This window comes from Colossoma macropomum, unplaced genomic scaffold (genome assembly GCF_904425465.1).
Source record: "Colossoma macropomum unplaced genomic scaffold, Colossoma_macropomum, whole genome shotgun sequence".
NCBI classification, from domain to species: Eukaryota; Metazoa; Chordata; class Actinopteri; order Characiformes; family Serrasalmidae; genus Colossoma; species Colossoma macropomum.
This window is the reverse complement of record NW_023495272.1, coordinates 27,204-48,919: the sequence shown is the minus strand read 5'-3', so window position 1 is coordinate 48,919 and position 21,716 is coordinate 27,204. Positions and strand designations below refer to the sequence as shown.

The 21,716-nt window shown below is 39.4% G+C and overlaps 1 protein-coding gene across 1 annotated transcript in view; it reads right to left on the bottom strand.

Annotated features, from left to right (window-relative positions):
• LOC118801503 (deleted in malignant brain tumors 1 protein-like) overlaps positions 1–14,312 on the bottom strand; it is a gene marked incomplete at its 3' end in the record, with an annotated part of 150,584 nt that extends 136,272 nt beyond the window's left edge. Inside the window, exons 1-5 of the mRNA XM_036561803.1 lie at positions 14,275–14,312; positions 10,400–10,665; positions 10,058–10,080; positions 9,857–9,907; positions 6,961–6,977 (exon numbers count right to left, since the gene is read on the bottom strand). Of these exons, the coding sequence (XP_036417696.1) occupies positions 6,961–6,977; positions 9,857–9,907; positions 10,058–10,080; positions 10,400–10,665; positions 14,275–14,312 (395 nt within the window). The remainder of the gene's footprint in view (positions 1–6,960; positions 6,978–9,856; positions 9,908–10,057; positions 10,081–10,399; positions 10,666–14,274) is intronic.
• Between the last annotated feature and the right edge of the window lie 7,404 nt (positions 14,313–21,716).

Below are 21,716 nucleotides of genomic sequence, written 5' to 3'. Positions count from 1 at the left end.
TGGACCTCTCTGTAGAGTGACCCTACTAAACTTATTTACAAAGTATAACTAAAGAAAGGAAGAGAGTAAAAATAAGTAAATAGGACTGTGAGTGAAAAATGAGTGAAAAATAAGTGGAATTTTGTCTAATACTCTGCTATCAGGGCCGGGCCTCCAAGAGATTTGTGTGGGTATGTCAAAGTGCAGGCTGCCCACAGAAGACCAACACACTGGGCCTAAAGAAGAAAGGTATTGGGCCAACGTGGCCCAGCATTGGATCTGAGTGGACGTTTCAATGTGCAGGCTGCCCACAGAAAACCCACACTGAATCTTCAGAGTATAAAGTGGTGCTGGCTCAATTTGGGCAAATCCACAGTGGCCCAGCTTGGGATTTGTACGGGCTAGCCCCGTCCACACTGCCCATGGCTTGCCCACAAAGGGCCAATGTGTGCAAGTATTGAGTGCTGACTGATTAGCATTTCTGCTAGTGAATATTGATTGATTGGCATTAATGCCACTGAGTGCTGATTGGTTAGCATTACTACTACTGAGTGCTGTTTGGTTGGCATTACTGCTACTGAGTGCTGATTGTATGGCAGTACTGCTACTGAATGATAATTGGTTGTATTTGTTGCCTTTTTGCTGTCAAAATCAATATGGATACAATCTGGATATGCCAAATATCGGATTTTGGCTGGCAGTCTGAACAATGACGAAGTTAAAGCTGTCAATATTGGTACTTAATAAATAAGTTAATTTATGAAGGTTTACCAAGCATTTTAGTGAGACAAAGGCCCAATCCCATTTCACCCCTTGCCCCTACCACTTAACACTTAGCCCTCTGTTTTGCGCGTTCACGTCTAGGGTAAGGGTGTCACAATTTTTGTTGAGATAGAGGGGTAGGGCGAAGTGTTAGGGCTACATGGCCCTCCAAACGAAGATTTTTCAGAGGCACACTCCAAACGGAGTGTAATGAAAAAAAAGAATAACCGGCAAAATGGCTGCGCGAGTGACCAAAGAAACCCAGAAATGTGAGAATTTTCTCCGTTAAAAAATTACGATAACTATTGTATTATCTTAGTTTAATGTCATTTCAATGTATTATGGTCGTTTTCTTCATAACAAGCACAAAAAACTGCTAATAGCATGCTAATTTCTCAGTAGCTAGCTAACTTTCCTGTTCCACCTTAAATAGTCCGGCAGTATTGACGCCAGAAGCGCCAGAATGTAACTGCTGCACCATTTAAGGTGGAACGGGAAAATTCGAACAAGAAGCTAGCGAATAGATGACTTCAGCTTCGTATCACCAAATAATTGGAGTGGGTGATAATAAATGATTGTCTTATAGCCCCTCTTTGAAAGAATTTGATGTGCTAAATGTAACTAAAGCCCAGCAGCGAGGTTGCTGAACTTTTCCCTTCTCTGCTATCACTGAAGACGGGCTGGGTCGCCTGCAGAGCAGCGTTAGTAGGTTGTTAATGAAGCAATGTTTTTTTTTGTTGGGTTGTCCCATTTCGTAGGGCAAGTTTTTAACCACTACCCCTTGTAACTCAGTTCCAAGGGGTTAGGGTGACACTCGAAAACAAGGGGTAGGGGTATAAAGAAGAAATGGGATTGGGCCAAAGTCTCATTATACTGGTCTTTGGCTTCTTGTTTTTTTTATTATAAATGCTGCACTGCTGCAGTCTTTAAATAGCTTTATTACTGAGGTGCTGACAACTTTGTTTTACTGAAACGAGAGGCAGTTTTTGTTCCTTTTTTTAAAAGCATTTTTGTAAAAGTGAAAGTTTGCCTCAGTTGCACAATCCTCGAGTGAAAACCACTGTTTTCTAGGCATGTGGGTGAAATACTCCACATCAGTAGCTCATTTGCTCACAGCTCTAAGTGTAGAACTGTAGAACCCTGTAGAACCCTGTGGGACCATGATTGCTTTTAGTAAAGACACACAGGGCAGGTGAGTAAATACAGAGCTCAGCTTTTCAGCTGTTAAATGTGCAACTTATTTAGGTTCAGGTATTCAGTCCTGGTCTTTTCCTCTGGTCACTGGCTTTGTGTACAGGTGTACAGGAAGTCTTTCTCTCACTGTCTTTGACAGCCTACTGAAAAAATACTGGTCCAAACTGAGGGTGAAAGGGCACCCCAGCAAGTAGAACCACCCACTTGATGGATTAGCATGACTTATCTATGGTGCTGTACTGTGTGTGCTGCATAGACAGCTTTCATCTAATGTACAGCACTAGGCCCTCTTCCCCCGCCTGGGACAAAACAGACCCCAGTCCCCTGTCCGACACATCTGTCTGCATGACAAAAGGGAGAAGAAAGTAAGGTGGATGCATCAGTGGGCTCCAACAGAAAACTGCCTTAATGTGATAAAAGCCTAATGGCACTGCTCCCTTCACTGGACCACATCTGGTGCTCCCTTTTATCAGTGGGCTGGGGACATCCGAATAGGCACAAACCTACAATAATAGCAAGCCAGCCCCAAGAGCTGTCTCACTTTCTGACCTTACAAAAGAAATGTACTTAAAATTCCTTTTATTAAGTAAACTCATGTAAAGTTCAAGTATATTTCCCAAGCGTACTTTATATAGTAAGTATACTAATATCAATGTACTAGTAGTATACTTGTAAGTGTGCTATTTCAATACTTCTTCTAAATCGGCCCATTTTTTAGTATATAAAAGTATACTTTCAGGTATATTTTGGGTGTAAGAATAGTAAACCTTGATCACACAACTATTTTACAAGTTTTATTTTGTTTACACTGTGAATTACACTAAATGTAAGTTTATATGCGTACTTTTAGTTTACTAGTTATATTCTGAGGTGGCAGCCTGGGAAGGAGCCAAGTCACTCTGGCCGAGAGCCCATAGAGGCCAGAAACACACACAGACAAACCAGCATGGGTGCAACATGAAGCTTTTCATTTATACATTAATGAACAAAAACATAAACCAAACTTCTCACTTCTGTTGAGGTCCTTTTTCTCTTCAAACACCTTTAGCCACATTTGGCCTGCAGTGGGGTCATAGGAGTCAGAGTGAATACTGAGACCCCAAATCTAAGACAGAGCAGGTTCGAGTCCACCGTGTTGACTGGGTTCTGAGTGCTGATTGGTGAGCTTTACTGCTATTGAGTGCTGTTTGGTTGAGAGAGAAAGTGGAGAGAGAGGCAAGGGAAAGTGGAGAGATAGGGAGAGAGCGCGAGAGAGACAGTGCGAGCCCAAACAAACACATGGCTTGAGAAAGAAAAAGAGCAGTTGACATGTAAAAAAAGTATTAACTTCAGATTTTACATGTTAATTTAAAAATGTTGAGGGTGATATTCCAAAATAATCTTATATCTGTACAGGTCAAGCCAACGCGCCCTGGTCCAGCCTGGCAGTCTAAACAAGGCCTAGGTTAAAGCTATCAATATCAATTAATTAATGAAGATTTGCCAAGCATTGTAATGTGACATACACCCCGTTTACACCTGGTCACTTCATGTGTCTTGAGTATCAGGATTATATCTGGATGAGGCCACATAAAAATGCACGTGTAAACGCACCCAAGACACATTTAAAACAGATACAAATCTGATCAAACCACTTCAGGAGGTGGACTGAGATGCAATTGAGCCACATGTTCCAGAAATGTAAACGCATCCGTTTCTCCATGACACATTGGACAACTGAAACTCCTCCCAGTACAACCGAAACTCCACCCCATGCAGTACATCACTGGGCACGTGATCCATGTGTACGTCGAAGAAAATCACAGTGGACGCACATGGTTGGGGACCAGACGTAATGAAATGCTTAATAGCGACATTGCTGTGCAAAACAAACTGCAGATAAGGAGGCTAAACAAATAAACACTTGGTAACTGGTTGCAGCGTAATGAGCGAATCTGCATATTCCATCACACACAGCAGTCAGATGTAGTTGGTCTAACCGGAGACACAAATTTACTACCAGGTGTAAAAGAATGAGGCTAAAATCTAATCAGGATACAATATAGATACTAGTCACATAAAGTGAGCAGGTGTAAATGGGATTACAGTCTCATCATCCTGCTCGTGGGTGTTTGTTCATTTTTATTATAAATGCTGCACAGCTGCAGTCTTTAAATAACTTTATTATGGAGGTGCTGACAACTGTTTTGCCGAAACAAGAGGCAAAATGTGCAGTTTTTGTTCCTTTTTTTAATACCGTTTTTAAAAAGCCAAGTATCAAGTGACACTTTTCCTCAGTTGCACAATCCTCAAGTGAAAACCACTTTTTTCTAAGCATTGGGGTGAAATACTCCACAGCAATAGCTCATTTGCTCACAGCTCTAAGTGCAGAACTGTAGAACCCTCTAGAACCCTCTAGAACCCAGTAGGACTGTGATTGTAGAAAAGACACACAGGTGAGTAAATGTAGAGCTCAGCTTTTCAGCTGTTAAATGTGCAAGAAAACTCTTTTAAGTTCAGGTATTCAGTCCTGGTCTTTTCCTCTGGTCTCTGGCTTTGTGTATAGGGACTCTCTCACTGCCTTTGACAGCTACTGAAAAAAGATACTGGCCCACACTGAGGGTGAAAGGGCATCTCAGCAACTAGAACCACCAACTTGATGGATAAGTACTACTTCTGTATGGTGCTGCACTGTGTGTGCTGCATAGACAGCTTTCATCTAATGTACAGCACTGGGCCCCCTTCCCCCTCCTGGGACAAAATGGACCCCAGCCCCCTGTCCGAGACCAAAAACACAAATCAGACACTAGTAGTAGTATATAGTCCCATGTGAGGTGATCCTTGTTTGGGGCAGTTAGGGGCTGGAGATTAGGGAGCCAGCCTTGTGACCGGAAGGTCACCGGTTCGTTACCCTGAGCCGACAGTATGTGACTGAAGTGCCCTTGAGTGAGGCACCGAACCCCCCAACTGCTCCCAGGGCGCTGTGGATAGGGCTGCCCACCGCTCCGGGCAAGTGTGCTCACTGCCCCGTAGTGTGCACTCACTATGTGGTGTCTCACTGCGCATATGGGTAAAATGCAGAAGTGAAATTTCCCCATCGTGGGATTAATAAAGGTCACTTAATCTAATCTTAATTTGTAAGTGTACTATTTCAATGCTTCTTGGGACTAGATTGGCCCACTTTTAACATGTAAAAGAATACTTTGATATGTACTTTAGATGTAAGAGTAGTAGACTTTGAGTTCACAACTAGTTTACATCTAAGTTTTATTTTGTACTGCAGCTATAATGTGAACTATATTAGGCACAAACCTATAATAATAGCAAGCCAGGCCCAGGAGCTGCCTCACCTCTCTTTTTGCCCCTACAAAGGAATTGGAAGTTAACTTAAGTAAAGTTCAAGTATATTTCCCAAGTATGCTTTATGTAGTAAGTATACTAATATCAATGTACCAGTAGTATACCTGTAAGTGTACAATTTCAATACTACTTGGGACTAAATTGGCCCACCTTTTAGTACACAAAAGTATACTTTTGACCCATATAGAAAGACTCATAGGAGACCCTTTCAAAATCTGTCACTCTACCCCATTATGGCATAATTACAACCTCTTAAGAGGTACACAACCTTATATTCAACCCTCTTGGTCTTCTAGGGGTGTTAATGTTTGTGGTGATCTTTATGATGATGGAGGTTTTCGTTCTTTTCAGACCTTAAAGATTACATTCTCTCTGCCAGCTTCTACTCATTTTGTGTACTTGCAATTAAGATCAGTGCTTAAAGCCTATGGCGTTCCATGGTGCTTTCCTATAGCTGGCCATCCTATGGTGGATTTAATCCAACCATATATTCCCTCCAAAGGATGTGTAGCTAGGATCTATCGTAACTTGACTGGAGCTACTACGAAACCTCTTTCTGTTACTGCATTATAGAACAGGGAGCTTGCTGTTTTAAATTACACTCCGGAATGGGGAACTATTTGTTTATTGCAGAACATCAAAAAATCTAGAACATCAATTTATTCATTCCAAGGTTATGCATAGAGCATATCTTACACTGTATAGAAGATTTAAAATTAAGCTCCAAAATACCCATTATTGCCATATACACCGATCCGGCATAACATTATGAGCACCTCCTTGTTTCTACGCTCATTGTCTATTTTATTTAATGAATTTGTAGAGATTCTTTTGAATAAACAGTGAATAATCGCTCTCTTCAGAGGACAGAATGGCTAAAGTAAGAAGTTGCTGAAATGCTCAGGAAAGAGAAATGAACTGCAGATAATAGAAAAGCTGAACATTAAATGAGCAATTAAGCTAATAACCTCCCTGTTGTCTCTCTCTAAAGTTGACAATAGATCTATTTTGTGTAACAATCTGAATAAATACAGTTATCTATCATTTCTGGGTTTTACCATCTACATTAGGTAAATATCTTCTTTGTCATCATTTGTCACGGTATAGATCCCATATGCTTCATCCACACCTACAGAATGAGGTTGAGTCAATGTTACTGTGTTAATGAAAAGTTTTACAAACAACTTTTGATGTCAAAAAGTAAAGAAAGCATTTAATTAGCATGTGTGATTTTTAATCACGACTGATCTCTCCAAAAGTCAAGATACACTTCATCATTTCATGCAGATCACAGAGAGTAAATCAGCCACTATGCATTACTGAAACTGAAGAACAAAAAAAAAACAATAAAAAAGCTGTTTAATTTTAAAGTACTTTTAAATGAATACATATAGATACGAAAGTACTCACTATGTCTATAATCTGTCTTCACAGTCAGCTGATAGTTTTGTTGTTTACCTCTCTTTGTGGAGTAAATAATGATTGGCACTAATATGAGTAATATGAGTCCTGCTGCCACTCCAGAACTGATGAAGGGAGCCAGCGATGCTGTGAGAGAAATCACCATCAAGACCAGCAGTGCTTCAGATTTAAATCAAATTTACACAATTTTCCACTTTCCCCAGATGTAGTTGATCAGCCAATCTGGAGTCCAGATTTTGTTTCTTTAGTTTAGAGCCACATCACCTCACAGCAAGAAGAGCCTGTGCTCGATTCCTGGCCAGGCAACCTTCCACAGTCCAAAGACATGCGGTCAGGCCAATTGGACACGCTAAATTGCCCCTAGGTGTGAGTGTGTGTGTGTGAATGTATCTGTCTGCCCTGCAATGGACTGGAGACCTGTCCAGGGTGTATCCTGCCTTCCACCCAATGACTGCTGGGATAGGCTCCAGCTCCCTCCATGACCCAGAAGGATAAGCGGCTTAGAAAATGTGTGGGTGTGTGGGTGTGTGTGTGTGTGTGTGTGTGTGTGTAGAAACAGTTACGATTCTATCATTGCTAACAAACACTAGAAGGCAATAGTCATTTGTAAATAAACCCATGAATCCATCTACACCTGCTGAAACTGCATCCAGGTCATCATTAAGTTAACACTGGCAGTTTGGTTTAGGATACAGTATGACTAACTGTGTTTCCATTCAAACATTTTTCAAATGTGGTTTATGTGAGTGGAAAGAAAATTTGGAGATAAATTTACTAATTTCTTGTGTTTGTTAGCTTCGTAGCTCCGGTGCTAAACCAAAGAAGCAAAAATTGTATGACTACATCTGATGTAAGTTTAGGGACCTCGCTAAATTTGACTTTTTGCCAAACCATTTCTTCAAGAGAATCAATGAACAAACAAAGACTGGTGCATCTTACTGCACCTTTCATAGTGACAACCAAGAGTTCAGTGGTAGGAGAGTTAAAGGTGCGTGAAGACACAGTTACTTCATAAACACAGCTGTAGTTTCCCTGGTGGACAAAATCTGCCTCAGGAAAGAAGAAGGTGGTTGAGTGGTTAATAGCTGACTGAGTTCTGGTGGTGTTGGATCCACTGAATTCCAAGTGAAAGGAGCCTCCTGGGTACTGTGGTTTGGTGGAGCAGAAGATAGAGAAGCTGTGGCCCCTGGTCACCTCTGGCCCCTGCGACCCCCAGTGGAAACCTCCATCAAGAGCACTAAAGGAGATATTTGGCTGCAGCAAGTTCACTGGAAAACAAGAAGAACTTGTATAGAGAGTTGAAGACCCACAGCCTAGACTTGACTACAAAACTCCAAATAAGATGCATCTTACCTACAACAGAGAACTGAACAGAGCTGCTCTGTGGAGAACTGAAATCATGACTGGACACTCTGGTCTGTTAATGGCAGTAGTAAGACCCCTCATGAACAAAGTCCACTTTTGGTAAACTGAAGGTGACGGAGGTTCCACTCTTGGTCTCTCTAAATGACCCAGAGTTCTGTATCAGAGTGAAGGATCCTCCTGTGAACTGGGTTTCTACAGAGCAGGTGATGTTAACCTTCTCTCCCCATGTGACCTCTTTGGTGGGACAGAGAGAGATGCTTGGAGCGTCGGAGAGTTACTGGAAATGGAAATTTGTCAAAATATTGTAAAAAAATCACTTTAGCACAACATCAACATTGGCGGTTCAAGCCTGGCTCTGAGCCACCTCAACTCCTCTGGGTCCACCTCCCTGCCATCCCATAATACAGGAACGTTACTTGCAAAAGATCAGATGGGATTTGTGTGTCCAGACGTCACCAGCCTGTCCATCATTCTGGATTTGACATTTGTCATTGTTTACTGTGTTGCAAGTGGCAAAAGACACTTTGAAATCTGATTTGAAGGGTCAGAGCGCTCAGACTGAGAGACATCTGTAAAAAACCTAATTGGAATTGCATTTCAAAACCCCTACAAATGTGATTTAGATCCAGTTTACCAAAACTGGATTTCATGTGTTTTATTGCTGTCCAGACTATCAAAAAACAGTCTGGATGCAATTTGGATATGTCAAAAATCTGATTTGGGCTGACGGTCTGAACAAGTCCATGGACTCCATTGTTCTGCTTTGGCTTGTTCACTCCAGCTCCATCTCCTCCCTGGCTCCTTCTCCAAGAAGTCAGTATGTAGACTCCCCTATTTTGTATTGGCTCACTCCTCCAGCTCTGCCCACTCATAACCACACACACCTGTGGCTCATTCCTGGACTCATTTGGTCACCCACATATCACTGCTATCGGAACAAAACCGCATATCTCCAAAATGATAACTTTACGGGAGAAGGAATAAACCTACTTTACTTTTAATGTAAGTCAATGCAACTAAACTTTTTCCAAGTAATTTTGGGCCATTTCTTTTGTTTGTAATTTTCATGACCAACAGTCCAATTTAAAGGGCAACAGGTATTTTCAAATTATGTGAAACATTGATGTCAAAATAACGTCAAAAATAGAGATACAAGGTTTTCTTCCGACAGCAGTGATATATGTCATGGTTTAGCCTTAATGGTCTTACTCAGAAGTTTCTGATTCTGAGCCATGTCCTTTGCTCTGCTTTGCTTTCTGGGTTTTGCTTTATGGATTTCAGCTCTGCCTGACTCCACTCTGACCACAGAATCTATGTCACCAAATATATTACAGATTTGATTATTTAAAGGATTGATTATTTATGGGGTTTATTTTTTAAAGAGATCAATAATTCTGAGTTCTGGTACCAACTTTAGAACTTTTACTATACTGGTGTAACCCTGTGCAGCCAATGTTATAGTAACCTTCAAAATAACAGCCTGGAATACTTTTACATTCAACTAGAAGAGAATTTGTATCAATGTACTACTGTTATAAAATGAACTTGTTATGAACTTGTTATCTGTTCACTCACCCACAGTGATATCAATAGAGCTGCTTCTGGTGGATGTGCTGGAGCCGCTTCCCTGGTATGAATAGTCACAGCTGTACTGACCCTGATATGATGAATCCACAGTCAAATCAAATGTTGCTGAAGATTCAGCTGATTGGGATTTTATTGATTCCTCATTTCTGTACAAACGGAAGTCTGTAGAGATGCATGTTGGGTTTGGTGAGACACATCTGAACTGAACAGCCTCTCCAGCAGATACAGCGTGAGATGAGGTCAGGGTGAGTGAGGGACTCTGTAGAACATCTATTAAAGGAATATAATCAGTAATTTTGTAAATGCATTTAAACAGTAAACTGCTATAAATACTATTACTTACTTGAGCACACAACTCCTGTGTCTTCTCCATGTCCACAGTTATGCACTCCAAATCCACTTCCTTGACCAAAGTGGGCACTGTGAGGGGCGCTGAAAATGAAAGGAAGAGAGTGGCTGTGTTTGGCCTTTATCTAGGGTTAACTTGGTATGACAATTTTATAGACTATCGTGTCCATTTTTAAGTAATTGCCATTTTCTTCTGGTTTTATGATCAAATATTTTGGTTAAATCAGTGATACATAAGATTCTAACTCTGTCACAAACCCAGAAGAGTGCTGTAGACTTCTGTTGGGGTCTGAAATGTTAATAAAAGCTTCTGAATATTAAATAAGAAAACAAACGGCAGTATAAAGAACAAATTATTTGAGCCAGCTCTGGTGTTTTGAAATGAACATTGAGTCTTTCTTACCTGAGCAGATAACACCAGCATCTTCAGCATGATTGCAGTCATGACTGCCAAATCCATTATGACTGCATGCTGTGATGGAGCTCTCACTTCCAGAACAAGCAACATCATCCAGAAGTATTTGGCCACTTCCCTGACCAAAGTAGGCACTGTGAGGGGCGCTGACCGCTCTGCCACATCCCATCTGTCTGCACACCACCGCCGCATCACTGATGTCCCAGATATTATCACACACTGTTCCCCACTGGCCATTATGATAGACCTCCACTCTACCAGAACAGGTACCTTTATCGTTGATGAGTCTTATATTTAAACCATCTGTAACTAAAGGAGAGAAATCTTGTTTTCTGTTAGTCCTGAATGCCTGTATTATCAATATTATATAATGTTTTACATGAATAGACACATTACATTCAGTAATCTTTCAGTCAGTTCATATTGATATCAAATCCACTGTTATTCACTGAAAAGGAAACTTACCAGCCAACAAGGAAGCACTATGAACACCGGCTACTGAAACAAAGAAGGTTTTTTTTGTTAAATCAATAATGTAAACTTTAGCTTTTCAGTGAGACACTAATGTTTTTAAGGTGTCATCACTGTAGATCAGTGCAATATTCATTTTTACACAGACTATCAGAACTTTCTTTAATCAGATGGAGTTAGAGGTAATGTGAATGAGCATTTACATGCACTTGAGTAATCAGATAATGGGGAAACTCTGGGTCTACATGAGTCAGACAGTAATCAGATTTCTGCTTTACAACCAGCCAATAAACTCACAGAAGAAGACGTGACGTAAACGTAACGTAAGACTCAAACTTCATACTGTGGCTTTTTTTAAACATCGCGCCACTTTACCTAAAATATGAACACACATCATGTAGAAGATGAAGAATATTTAAATGCTTCATTTCGCCAAGCATGTATTTGGTTTCAGTGTTGCTCCAAAAGTGTTTTGCTGCGTCTCGCGGCGACGCTTCTCGCTTATTTCTGGTACAGTCTGTTTACACACATGTGCAGACTGAGAAATCCGAAAGAAATCAGAGTAAGAGTTTACAGCACTGAGAAATCTGACTACTGAGCTAAAATCCAGCCTCTTTATCAGATTTCTTAATCAGATTTCTAGATCTTACTCTGATCGAAGACATCCGAGTGTGCTGTTTACATGACCATTTGAATAATCAGATAACTGCAGAAATCTATGAAAATTATGATCAGATCATACAAACTGCTGTCAACACTGTGAGAAAATAGGTGCTGTACAGGTACAATTTTCCTTCATCAAGGTATAAACAATGTAAATGTTCCCTCAAAGGTACAACAGTGGTTTTAAGGTCTGATTGTGAACCTTAAATAAGTTTTTCCAGGTGAAAAGTTCGTATTTGTACCTTTTCATAACCGAATGTTTTAAACAGAACAGTAAAATAAAGTCCTGGAGACGAGACGGGGTGTGTGGAGTCAGTACAGCTTAGAACATATCATTTCAGTGGATTATGGTTCAGTTATGTTCCCTGACTAAAGGTACTGAGATAAACCCTTGAGGGTCCCACCCCAGTGACAGAAGGGGTACTGACGGTCTGCTTGTGTTGCAGCAGCTTGGCTGCATAATCAGAGAGTGCAGGTGCTGAAAATGACCTGCCTATCTCCCATTGAACACATCCAGTTGCCCAGCTGAACACTTGAAAGAATGACAAAAACTTCTGCCTTCAAGACTGAGTCAGTTTGTGTCCTCAGTCTCTAAGCAATTATTAAGTGCTGTTATAAGTAAAGGTTGTGTTGTGGTAAAAAGTTTCCGTCCCAATTTTTTCAGAATGTGTTGCAGACATCAATTTTGGAATGAGTATTTTTATTTACTTATTTTTTAAAGACAATAAAGTTCATAAGGTAAAGCATGAAATGATGTATTTGTGTTTCCAATTTAATACAGGTCAAACAGAATTTCCTCATCACTGCTTTCTGTTTTGATTAGCATTTCCACTGTAACTAAGTCTATGTTCACATCACCAGGTTGAAGTGGCACAAATCTGATTTTTTGCCCTGATCTTTTCAAATCCGACCTGAGCCACTTTCATATGTGGTCCTAGACTGGATACGTATCCGATTCGTGGCCATGTGACCTTAATGTGATGCTCAGATCGGAAATCATGTGCTTTTTTCCACTGCGCGTGCGGCATCATTCAGCGTTACCATGGTAGCAGCGCCGAACAGAAGTTAAAACCTGTAAACGGTGGAAAAGCAGCTCATCTCACCTTTTTCTCCTTCGTCTCGCTCTAATAATGAAGCTGAGAGCTAATCAGAGTTAATTATCTTCACAGTGAAGCTCGTTCTACTCGTTAGTTTGTGCTGATGATGCACGTGATTCATTCACACAACGTTACTGAGTAGGATGTGCGCATGAGGGTCATTTCAGGATGCCGGTCCGTTCACATTAATGGCAGATTTGAATAACTTACCTAAACGAACCATCCTGTTGGAGAGATCGGATTTAAGCAAAAAATCGGATTTGAGCAATGAGGCTTGTAATGTGAACGTAGCTTAAGTGTGGTGAAGTGTAATGGTACCAATAACAAACAATACAAAATATCAGAATACACAGACAATCTTTTTTGAAGTAGATTATTTGTAATGTAATGAACATCATACAAATTTATAACTTAACTATAGTGTGAACAAAGGCACCATTGAAAGGCAGCCTGGTTATTATGTTTTTTTTAAGTTAAAACAACATTTTTTTTACAATGTGGAAATAATTTATTATTGCCAACTTTGTTATCAGAACAAAAAACATTAAACTTGACTTTACCAAGCATGAAAATGAGGCAAGGTCTCTCCATCCTGGTCCTGAGAGCCTTGTTAAAGTCCTTGTTCAGTTTGATTTATGGTTGGCTAAAGTGGGCACTGTCTCTGTCCTCAAACAGCTTTACCTTGAAGTGTGGTTGGTGTTTCACAAGCTCTCCCACGCATGCGGTTTTGTGTATTTCTGTGCACTTCCTGGTGAGTGTCCAAGTGTGTCCATTTCTCAGAAACAGTGCAGGAGACCACAGTAACCACACTCTAAACTCACACTCTCAGAGGCAGCAGAGGGGTGAGTTTCTGTTTGGCTTTTGGTCTTCTCTAGCTTCCACAACAACCCTCGACAGTTTCCTTTTTTCCACAATCCAGCTGTGGCCAAACCACTTTTACTATGGCTTCAGGCCCACCCTCCTCTTCCTAGCACCAGGGACAGATCAAGTGTGCTAAAGGCACCCCTCCCCCCCACACTCTGATGAAGTAATGGGGAAAAAACCTCTGTAAAATGTATTCAAAGGGTCCATATCATGGATTTCCTCACTTTTTTTGGATAAAAAGATTGATGCAATATGTAAACACTGTCAGAGTTGCCTGTTTTGAATTTATTGTTTCAGTTGTGTCACAAAAAACAGTGCATTTTCACATATCCCCTGAGAACTGAAATTAAAAAGAGCATTTTTGAATGAGGCATAATATGGGGCAGGCAATCAGAACAGAGCTCATTTAAATTTCAGTCTGCTCATATATGCTTATGCGTGCTTTGAACAGTGCTGGAAAATATATATAATGTGACCAAAATGATTATTTGATAAATAATGTGCTATAGCCTATTTCCTATAGTTATATTTCTGTACATTTTAGTGTTAGGGTTTTTTTTCTGGTTTTAAATACAGTGGCAGAGTGTGGGCATTACATATAAGGGCTTTTAATTAAGCTCTTTATTGCCTCGGCAGTGGACTGTCTCTAGACTTTGAGTCAGTGTTCTGAGGCCACCCGAGGGCCCTATGTGTGTGTGTATATATATATATATATATATATATATATATGGAGAACCTTACGCCGCCTGCAACATCATTGAGCATTACCGGTTTGGTGGTGGGTCAGTCATGGTCTGGGGAGGCATATCCCTGGAAGGATGCACAGACCTCTACAGGCTAGACAACGGCACCCTGACTGCTATTAGGCATCGGGATGAAATCCTTGGACTTGGAGGATGAAGGAATTGATACCATTGACTGGCCCCCCTGCTCGCCTGACCTAAATCCAGTAGAACACCTCTGGGACATTATGTTTCAGTCCATCCGACGCCGCCTGGTTGCACTTCAGACTGTCCAGGAGCTCAGTGATGCCCTGGTCCAGATCTGGGAGGAGATCCCCCAGGACACCATCCGTCGTCTCATTAGGCCTCATTGAAGCAACATCAGCACAATTATTGTGCATTGGGAGCTTTATGAAATGGGTTTCCATGGCTGAGCAGCTGCACACAAGTCTAATATCAAAATGCATAATGCTAAGCATTGGGAGGATTGGTGTAAAGCGTTGGTCTCTGGAGCAGTGGAAACGTGTTCTCTGGAGTGATGAATCACACTTCACTATCTGGAAGTCAAATATGATGAATGAATCTGGGTGCCAGGAGAATGCTCCCTACTGGAATGCATAGTGCCAACATTAAAGTTTGGTGGAGAAGGGATAATGGGCTCCAGTGAAGGGTGATGTTAATGCTACAGCATAAAAGACATTTTAGACAATTGTATGCTTCCAGCTTTGTGTCAGCAGTTTGTTGAAGACCCTTTCCTGTTCCAGCATGACTGAGCCCCTGTGCACAAAGCGAGCTAAATAAAGACATAGTTTGGGGAGTTTGGTGTAGAGGAGCTCCAGTGGCCTGCACAGAGCCCTGACCCCAACCCCACTAACACCTTTGGGATGAACTAGAATGTAGATTGTGAGCCAAAGGGGGCCAACTCAATATAAATGCCGATGGTTTTGGAATGGCATGTCCAACAGGCTCATATGGGTGCAATGTATAGATGTCCACATAATTTTGAATATATACTGTACACATAAATAAAAAAATAATCCCATGATAAAGGTAAAGTGTTCAATTCTATTCATCCGTACTCTCAATGTGGCTGGATACTTTCTATTAACTCTATGCGGAGAAACTGTAATGCGCAATCACACGGTGTGATAACAGAGACATTGCACACAAAGAATACGGACATGTGGTTGTATATGTGCAGTCTACATGGCCTGTTTACACCAAGAACAGAAGCAGTGGTCAATTCTATCAGTGTACAGCAAAAGTGACTATTAAATCCTGATTCAAATAATGCGAATGCCAACATTCTGCCTGCTAGAGTGAGAGTTTCATCTGAAACTCAAATAGAGCTTCAGAGAGTTTCATCCATAACTAACGGAAGGCTCCAACTTTACTCCAACCTGATCTCCATCTGCTGTACCTGTCTCTATTATACAGTCGATTATAGGGGTGTAACAGTTCTGCAATTTCCCTTCAGGATCATCTATCTAGTATGTGTATTCGTCTGACACTATCATGGCACAGACGTTATGGTTCAGTGTACGCAGTCGAATGGAGAACACGCGATGCGGCATGTGTGAAGACTGATGAACGTAATGCGGAGTGCAAAGTCCACAAGATTAAAGATGGGCAAACAGTAACTTGTTAATTAACGCATTTTTGTTGTTGAAAGATGAAAAAAAGTGTTTTTTTTTCCCTGTGTCTTTATATCATCGTCATTATAGAATATAATTAAAAACAATAGCTGCAAGCAGCAATCCATGGGATCTCAGCACAAATCAGCTTTATGAGGTTTAATGTGTCAGATTGGGGCCTTTTCGCAGGATAAATGACAGGGAGACTTTATCAAAAATCCTGTTATGATTATTGATCAAGTTTTACATTGACCTTTTGACATACTAAGATGGAGACTTGGAACAAATTTCTGACATAACTTCAAATTGCCAAATTGTTAAACTAAAAAACTGAATTACATTAGACCTGTTTTTTTTTATTATTATTTGTAGCAAGACAAAAATAATAGCAATTGAATTTCTAGTTATTTAAAGTCTCAACGTGCACTGCAGAGGCCCCTGAATGCCAATCTGGGCAAGATTTTGCAAGCCTCATCTAAATCTCAATTCTTAAATTTTGAGAGGATAAGACTAACAATTTTCAAGGTTTATCAATTTAATTCAGAATTGCCAAGACCACAATGATTAATTAATATTTGGCAACTATGGTGGGCAAAAAGTTAAGATTTTTTGATAATTATTTATTTACAGATGACAGAGATTATTTCAAGACCAACTTTGGAATGATTGATTAAAAATCCTGAGATTAATTTTAAATGGGCTGCAACACAATACATTTTATGAAAACATTCACAACATCAACAATTTATGCTCACTAAAGTGAATTATTATTCCAGTTTCGTGTCCTCAGGTGAAATGCTGCATGAGGTATGCTTGATTTGATTGTTGGAAAAGTGAGTAGCGCCCCCCAGTGACCAATACTTTGAAATTGTATAGGTTAATTGAGAGTTCCTACATGCAAACACCATTTAAGTTTCATGATTATTGGTCAGTGTTAAGTCTGTAAACTGTAAACTGATTACTTATGGCTGCCACAGTTTTCCAGTTATCAGGACTTTAAAAACCCACTCAGAATAAGCACAAAGCTGCAGCGTGCAAAATCTCAGCTTAATCAGATGTAAAGATGCTGAGAAAGAGCTACTTAGCTTTTATAGCACCACCTATTGACATGCAAGGGCCAAAATTGACAGGCCACATCAGAATCTTTTGATGCACAAGCCTATTAAGTATCATTAAAATCAGACAAAGCCTTCATGAGTTACACTTACGTTTCAATGAACAATTCTCTAATCCAGAAGGATTGATTGGCACGTGGCAACCATGGTGTTTACAAAAGTATTTTTTTAAAATCCTAATTCAGGTTCAGGCTATTACAGATAATTTGACACCAGTTTTGTGAGGTTTGGATGAAAAACCCAGAACAAGTTTTAAAAAGTAGGCTATGCAAAAATTTTGCAAAATATCTACATTTTTCTGGTGGTGTGGATTTGAGTTTTTGATGAAATGTTGTTTAGTATGAACCAAGAAATCAACAGCAGAATATTATATCTCTAAGCCTTATGATGTAGACGCTATGGGCCAAAATGTAAAACACTATGCTGTAGTGTTTTAGGCCAGTCAAGCTCATCTGGTGTGCCTGAGTAGCGGGAGGGGCTTCCACCTATTTTTACACAATATTTTTATTGCTTTTCCACACAGTATAAAAGAACAGAAAAAAGAACATAACCAGTGCTCATTGACACAGAACAAAAGGTCAGGGGAGGGGGGACATCATTCTGTAGTCACTTTGGGCTTTTGGGCTTTAATTCATTCTCAAAATATTGCAAACATGGCAGCCAGACCTGAAAAACTTATGAGATTGTGCGTTTCAAGGTAGGAGTGTCTAATAGAGTGAGCGGGCTTTTAAGAGAAATGTTGTGATAGGCTCAGTTCATCAACAGTAAACATTAAATTTAATGATGTCGAAAGCTTCCCCAATTTTTTCTCTTCCCTTTTTTCAACTCCTCAGTGCTTTTGCAGTGTAGGAAAGGTGCAGTGGGAAGTGGAGGACAGGAGCAGCAGCTACTACCCCAACACTGTTTGTATGATAGATATTAGCATTATTATATTGTATACAGAATGTCATATATATGATGTAGTATGTGGATGAGATGATTGTTTATACTGTTAATTTTCACTAGGTCAGTCAGTGAGCCTTTTCAGTGCAGTGCTGGAAAGAAATGGTCAAAAAAAAGTATCTGAAATAAATTAAATAAACATCTAATGAGCTGGCGTGCATACATATATAACAGTGAACTATACTGTAAAAAGTGGAACAAAGCAAAAATTGTTTAAGCTGTACTTTATATTAATGAAAAATATTGCTGTTGTTTTTCTTACATATTGTTTTTACATTTTCACAAGGTACGTATAGTTATCATTATCATCAAATAATTTTGATTGGTAAAATTGTTGACAATTTATTTGTATTCTGATGCATTTAAAATTAGCTTAAAATGTTTTAATAAATAAATATACTCCAGTCAGATTAATGGTCTTCAAATCATTTTACTGTTAAGGTGCTTCAAGATAAAAACATTAAATAATACACCTTCTAAATCATAATGGAACGACTTTCCCTCAGCCATCACCACGATCTACATTGGCATAGTCCTCATCAGACTCATCCGAATCCTCTTTCTGGTGGACAGTGGCTTTTACATTTTCATAATCATCTTCACCATCCGTCTCCATCTCCACATGGGCGGTCTGGTGTGTGTTTTTGGGACCTGCAGAATGAATGCTTTAGTATACATTTACTGATATATGAAAAATGTAATTTCTTTATGAGATATGATTACTGCAAATTTTTACGCTTGAAACATTTCCAAAAGTCAGTCACCACACTTAGCCATTTTTCAGCCTAAGGAACAAAAAGCAGAAGGAATGTCAAAGAAAATTATAAAGAAGCCTCAACAAATATACAACCCTGTTTCCAAAAAAGTTGTGACACTATTCAAAATGTAAATTTAAAAAGAATGTACCGATGCGCAATCATTTAAGCCATATAATTATTTAAAAATATTACAAAGACAGATTTCAGATGTTGAAACTAAGTAATTTCATTGTTTTTTGAAAAAATTATGCCCATTTTGAATTTGATGCCAGCAACACATTTTTAAAAAGTTGGGACGGGGCAGCAAAAAACTGGTAAAATTGTGTAATGCTAAAAAACATCGGTTGGAACATCTCACTACTAAATAGGTTAATTGGCAACAGGTCAGTAACATGATTGAGTATAAAAAGAGCGTCTCAGAGAGGCTGAGTTATTCAGAAGTAAAGATGAGGAGGGCTTCACCACTCTGTGAAAGACTGCGTGGATAAATAGTGCAAAAATGCAAAAAGAATGTTTCTCAACATTTCTTAATTTAAGGTACATAATATCAAAAGATTGAGAAAATCCGCTGAAATCTGTGTATGCAAGTGCAAAAATATACAAAAAACTGTACACAAGACGAAAAACCAATATTGACTGGCCGTGATCTTTGGGTCCTCAGGCGGTACTGCATTAAAAGTAGAAATCACTCGATGGGCTCAGAAACACTTCTGAAAACCACTGTCTGTGAAAGCAGTTCATCACTGCATCCACAAATCTCCTATGCAAAGAAGAAACTATATATAAACAAGATCCAGAAACACTGCCACCTTCTTTGGGCCTGAGCTGATTTGAGATGGACTGAGGCGCAGTGGAAAAGTGTTCTGCGGCTCGACGAATCAACATTTGAAATTCTTTTTGGAAATTATGGACAATTATGGACACTGTGTCCTCCAGAAAGAAGAGGAGAGGGACCATCTGGCTTGTTATCAGCACACATTTCATAAGCCAGCATCCGTGAGGATATAGGGGTGCATTAGTGCACATGGCATGAGTGACTTGCACATTTGTGAAGGCATTAATGCTGAATGATGTATGTATTTAGAGCAACATATGCTGCCATCCAGACAACGTCTTTTCCAGAGAAGGCCTTGTTTATTTTAGCAAGACAATGCCAAACCACATTCTGCATGTTTTACAACGGCATGGCTAGTAAAAGAGACCGGGTGCTAAACTGGCCTGTTTCAACCTATTGAAAATATTTGACACATAACGAAACAAAAAATGTGACAAAGGAGACCCCAAACTGTTGAGCATCTGAAATTCTGTATCAAGCAAGAATCAAAAAACTTTTCACTTTCAAAACTACAGCAATTGGTCTTCTCAGTTTTGAATTGCTTACAGGGTGTTAAAAGACAAGGTGATGCAACACAGTGGGAAACATGCACCTGTCTCAGCTTTTTTGGAATGTGTTGCTGGCATCAAATTCAAAATAGGTAAATATTTTAATAAATTTTAAGACAATAAAATTACTCAATTTCATAAATGACTCAGTTTCAACATTTGATATGTTGTCTGTACTATTTTCAGTTAAAAATAGGGTTTTAATGTGTTGCACATGTATTCTGTTTTTATTTATGTTTCGCACAGCATCCCAAATTCTTTGTTGTCATGTATCCCTCTGACCCTGCTCTAAGTTAAGGACTCGATCTCTCAAAATCCTATGGGAAATGACCTGACAGTCACACCACCAGCACCAATGAATCACTGTTCTTCCTCGCCTGAGTATTGACGTGTACCACCTGTTTATTATTATAATGACCTGTTTAATTAGTATTTAAGCAGAGGCTTTTAGCTTAGTTCTTTGCGAGGTATTGCATCTTTTTATAGAGCTACTGAGCATTATTTCTTGTTTAATTCTATTTGTGTACCAAACCTGCTTCCAGTATTTTTGAACTCTGCCCTTTGTCTTCCATTCTTTTCCGGAGACTCACTTTCAGTTTCTAAAAGAAATCTGCCGACACACCTCCAAAGTTCAGTCTTGGAAGTTGGTTGAATTTGGTTGTATTTTTTGCCTCTTGTAATACAACTAATCTTAGTTGAGTCTAAATTTGGAATTACAAATTTAGGTTCACAAGTCTAAATTTGTGATCTGGAGATTCGTAACAGAAGGCAATGTGCATAACGGACAAGCATTGTAAGAGTCTTTGCAGTATGTCTACAACCATCAGCAAAGCATTGTGGAGGATCAGTGCAAGCTGGTTAATTGTTTTTCACTGAAGGCATCATGAATACTAATAAGTGCAAACAAATTTTAATACATTTTTCACTACTCTCTGGAAAACTTTGAAGTAAAGATATTGCAAGATAACAGCCCAAAACACACTGCTGAGACAATCAAGACCTACATATGAAACAAAGAAGCTGCTGGCATTCTCAGAAAAATGGACAATGGACCACCCCAGAATCCAGACCTCACAATCACTGAAAGTGTTTGGGACTACTTGGATCACGCAACAAACTTCTAAGACTTCTAAAACTTTGGAGGTGTATCTGCAGATTTCTTCGAGAAACTGAAAGTGAGTCTTCTGAATAGAATGGAAGCCTTAATAAAGGTAAAGAGTGACACACTAAATTCTGAAACATATGATATTAGAATTTAAATTATATATAGTGTTCTTTTGTGTATTTTTCTGTTAAATATTTGTTATACATATTATGTTTAAATTTCCTACTATTGACTCAAACTGGATCTTTAAAATAGTTTATTTTGCTTTAGTATTCTGTCAATTTATATAAACTTTCACACTTACAGTCACTGCACACTGACATTTTCTCCACATCAGCTTCTACAGTGATGTAGTCGTCATCATTGACATCTGAATCTTCTCTCTCTGAAAAAATTGTTTGTGGTTTTTCATAGTCGTCTTCATCGTCCATCTCATTCCTCACAAAGGTTCTCGGGTTGGTGAATTTGGCACCTACAGAATATTTGTGTCAAAACACACTTACTGAAATATGAAAAACTGAAATTTAATTTAATTTAAGAGTGCCTCAAAA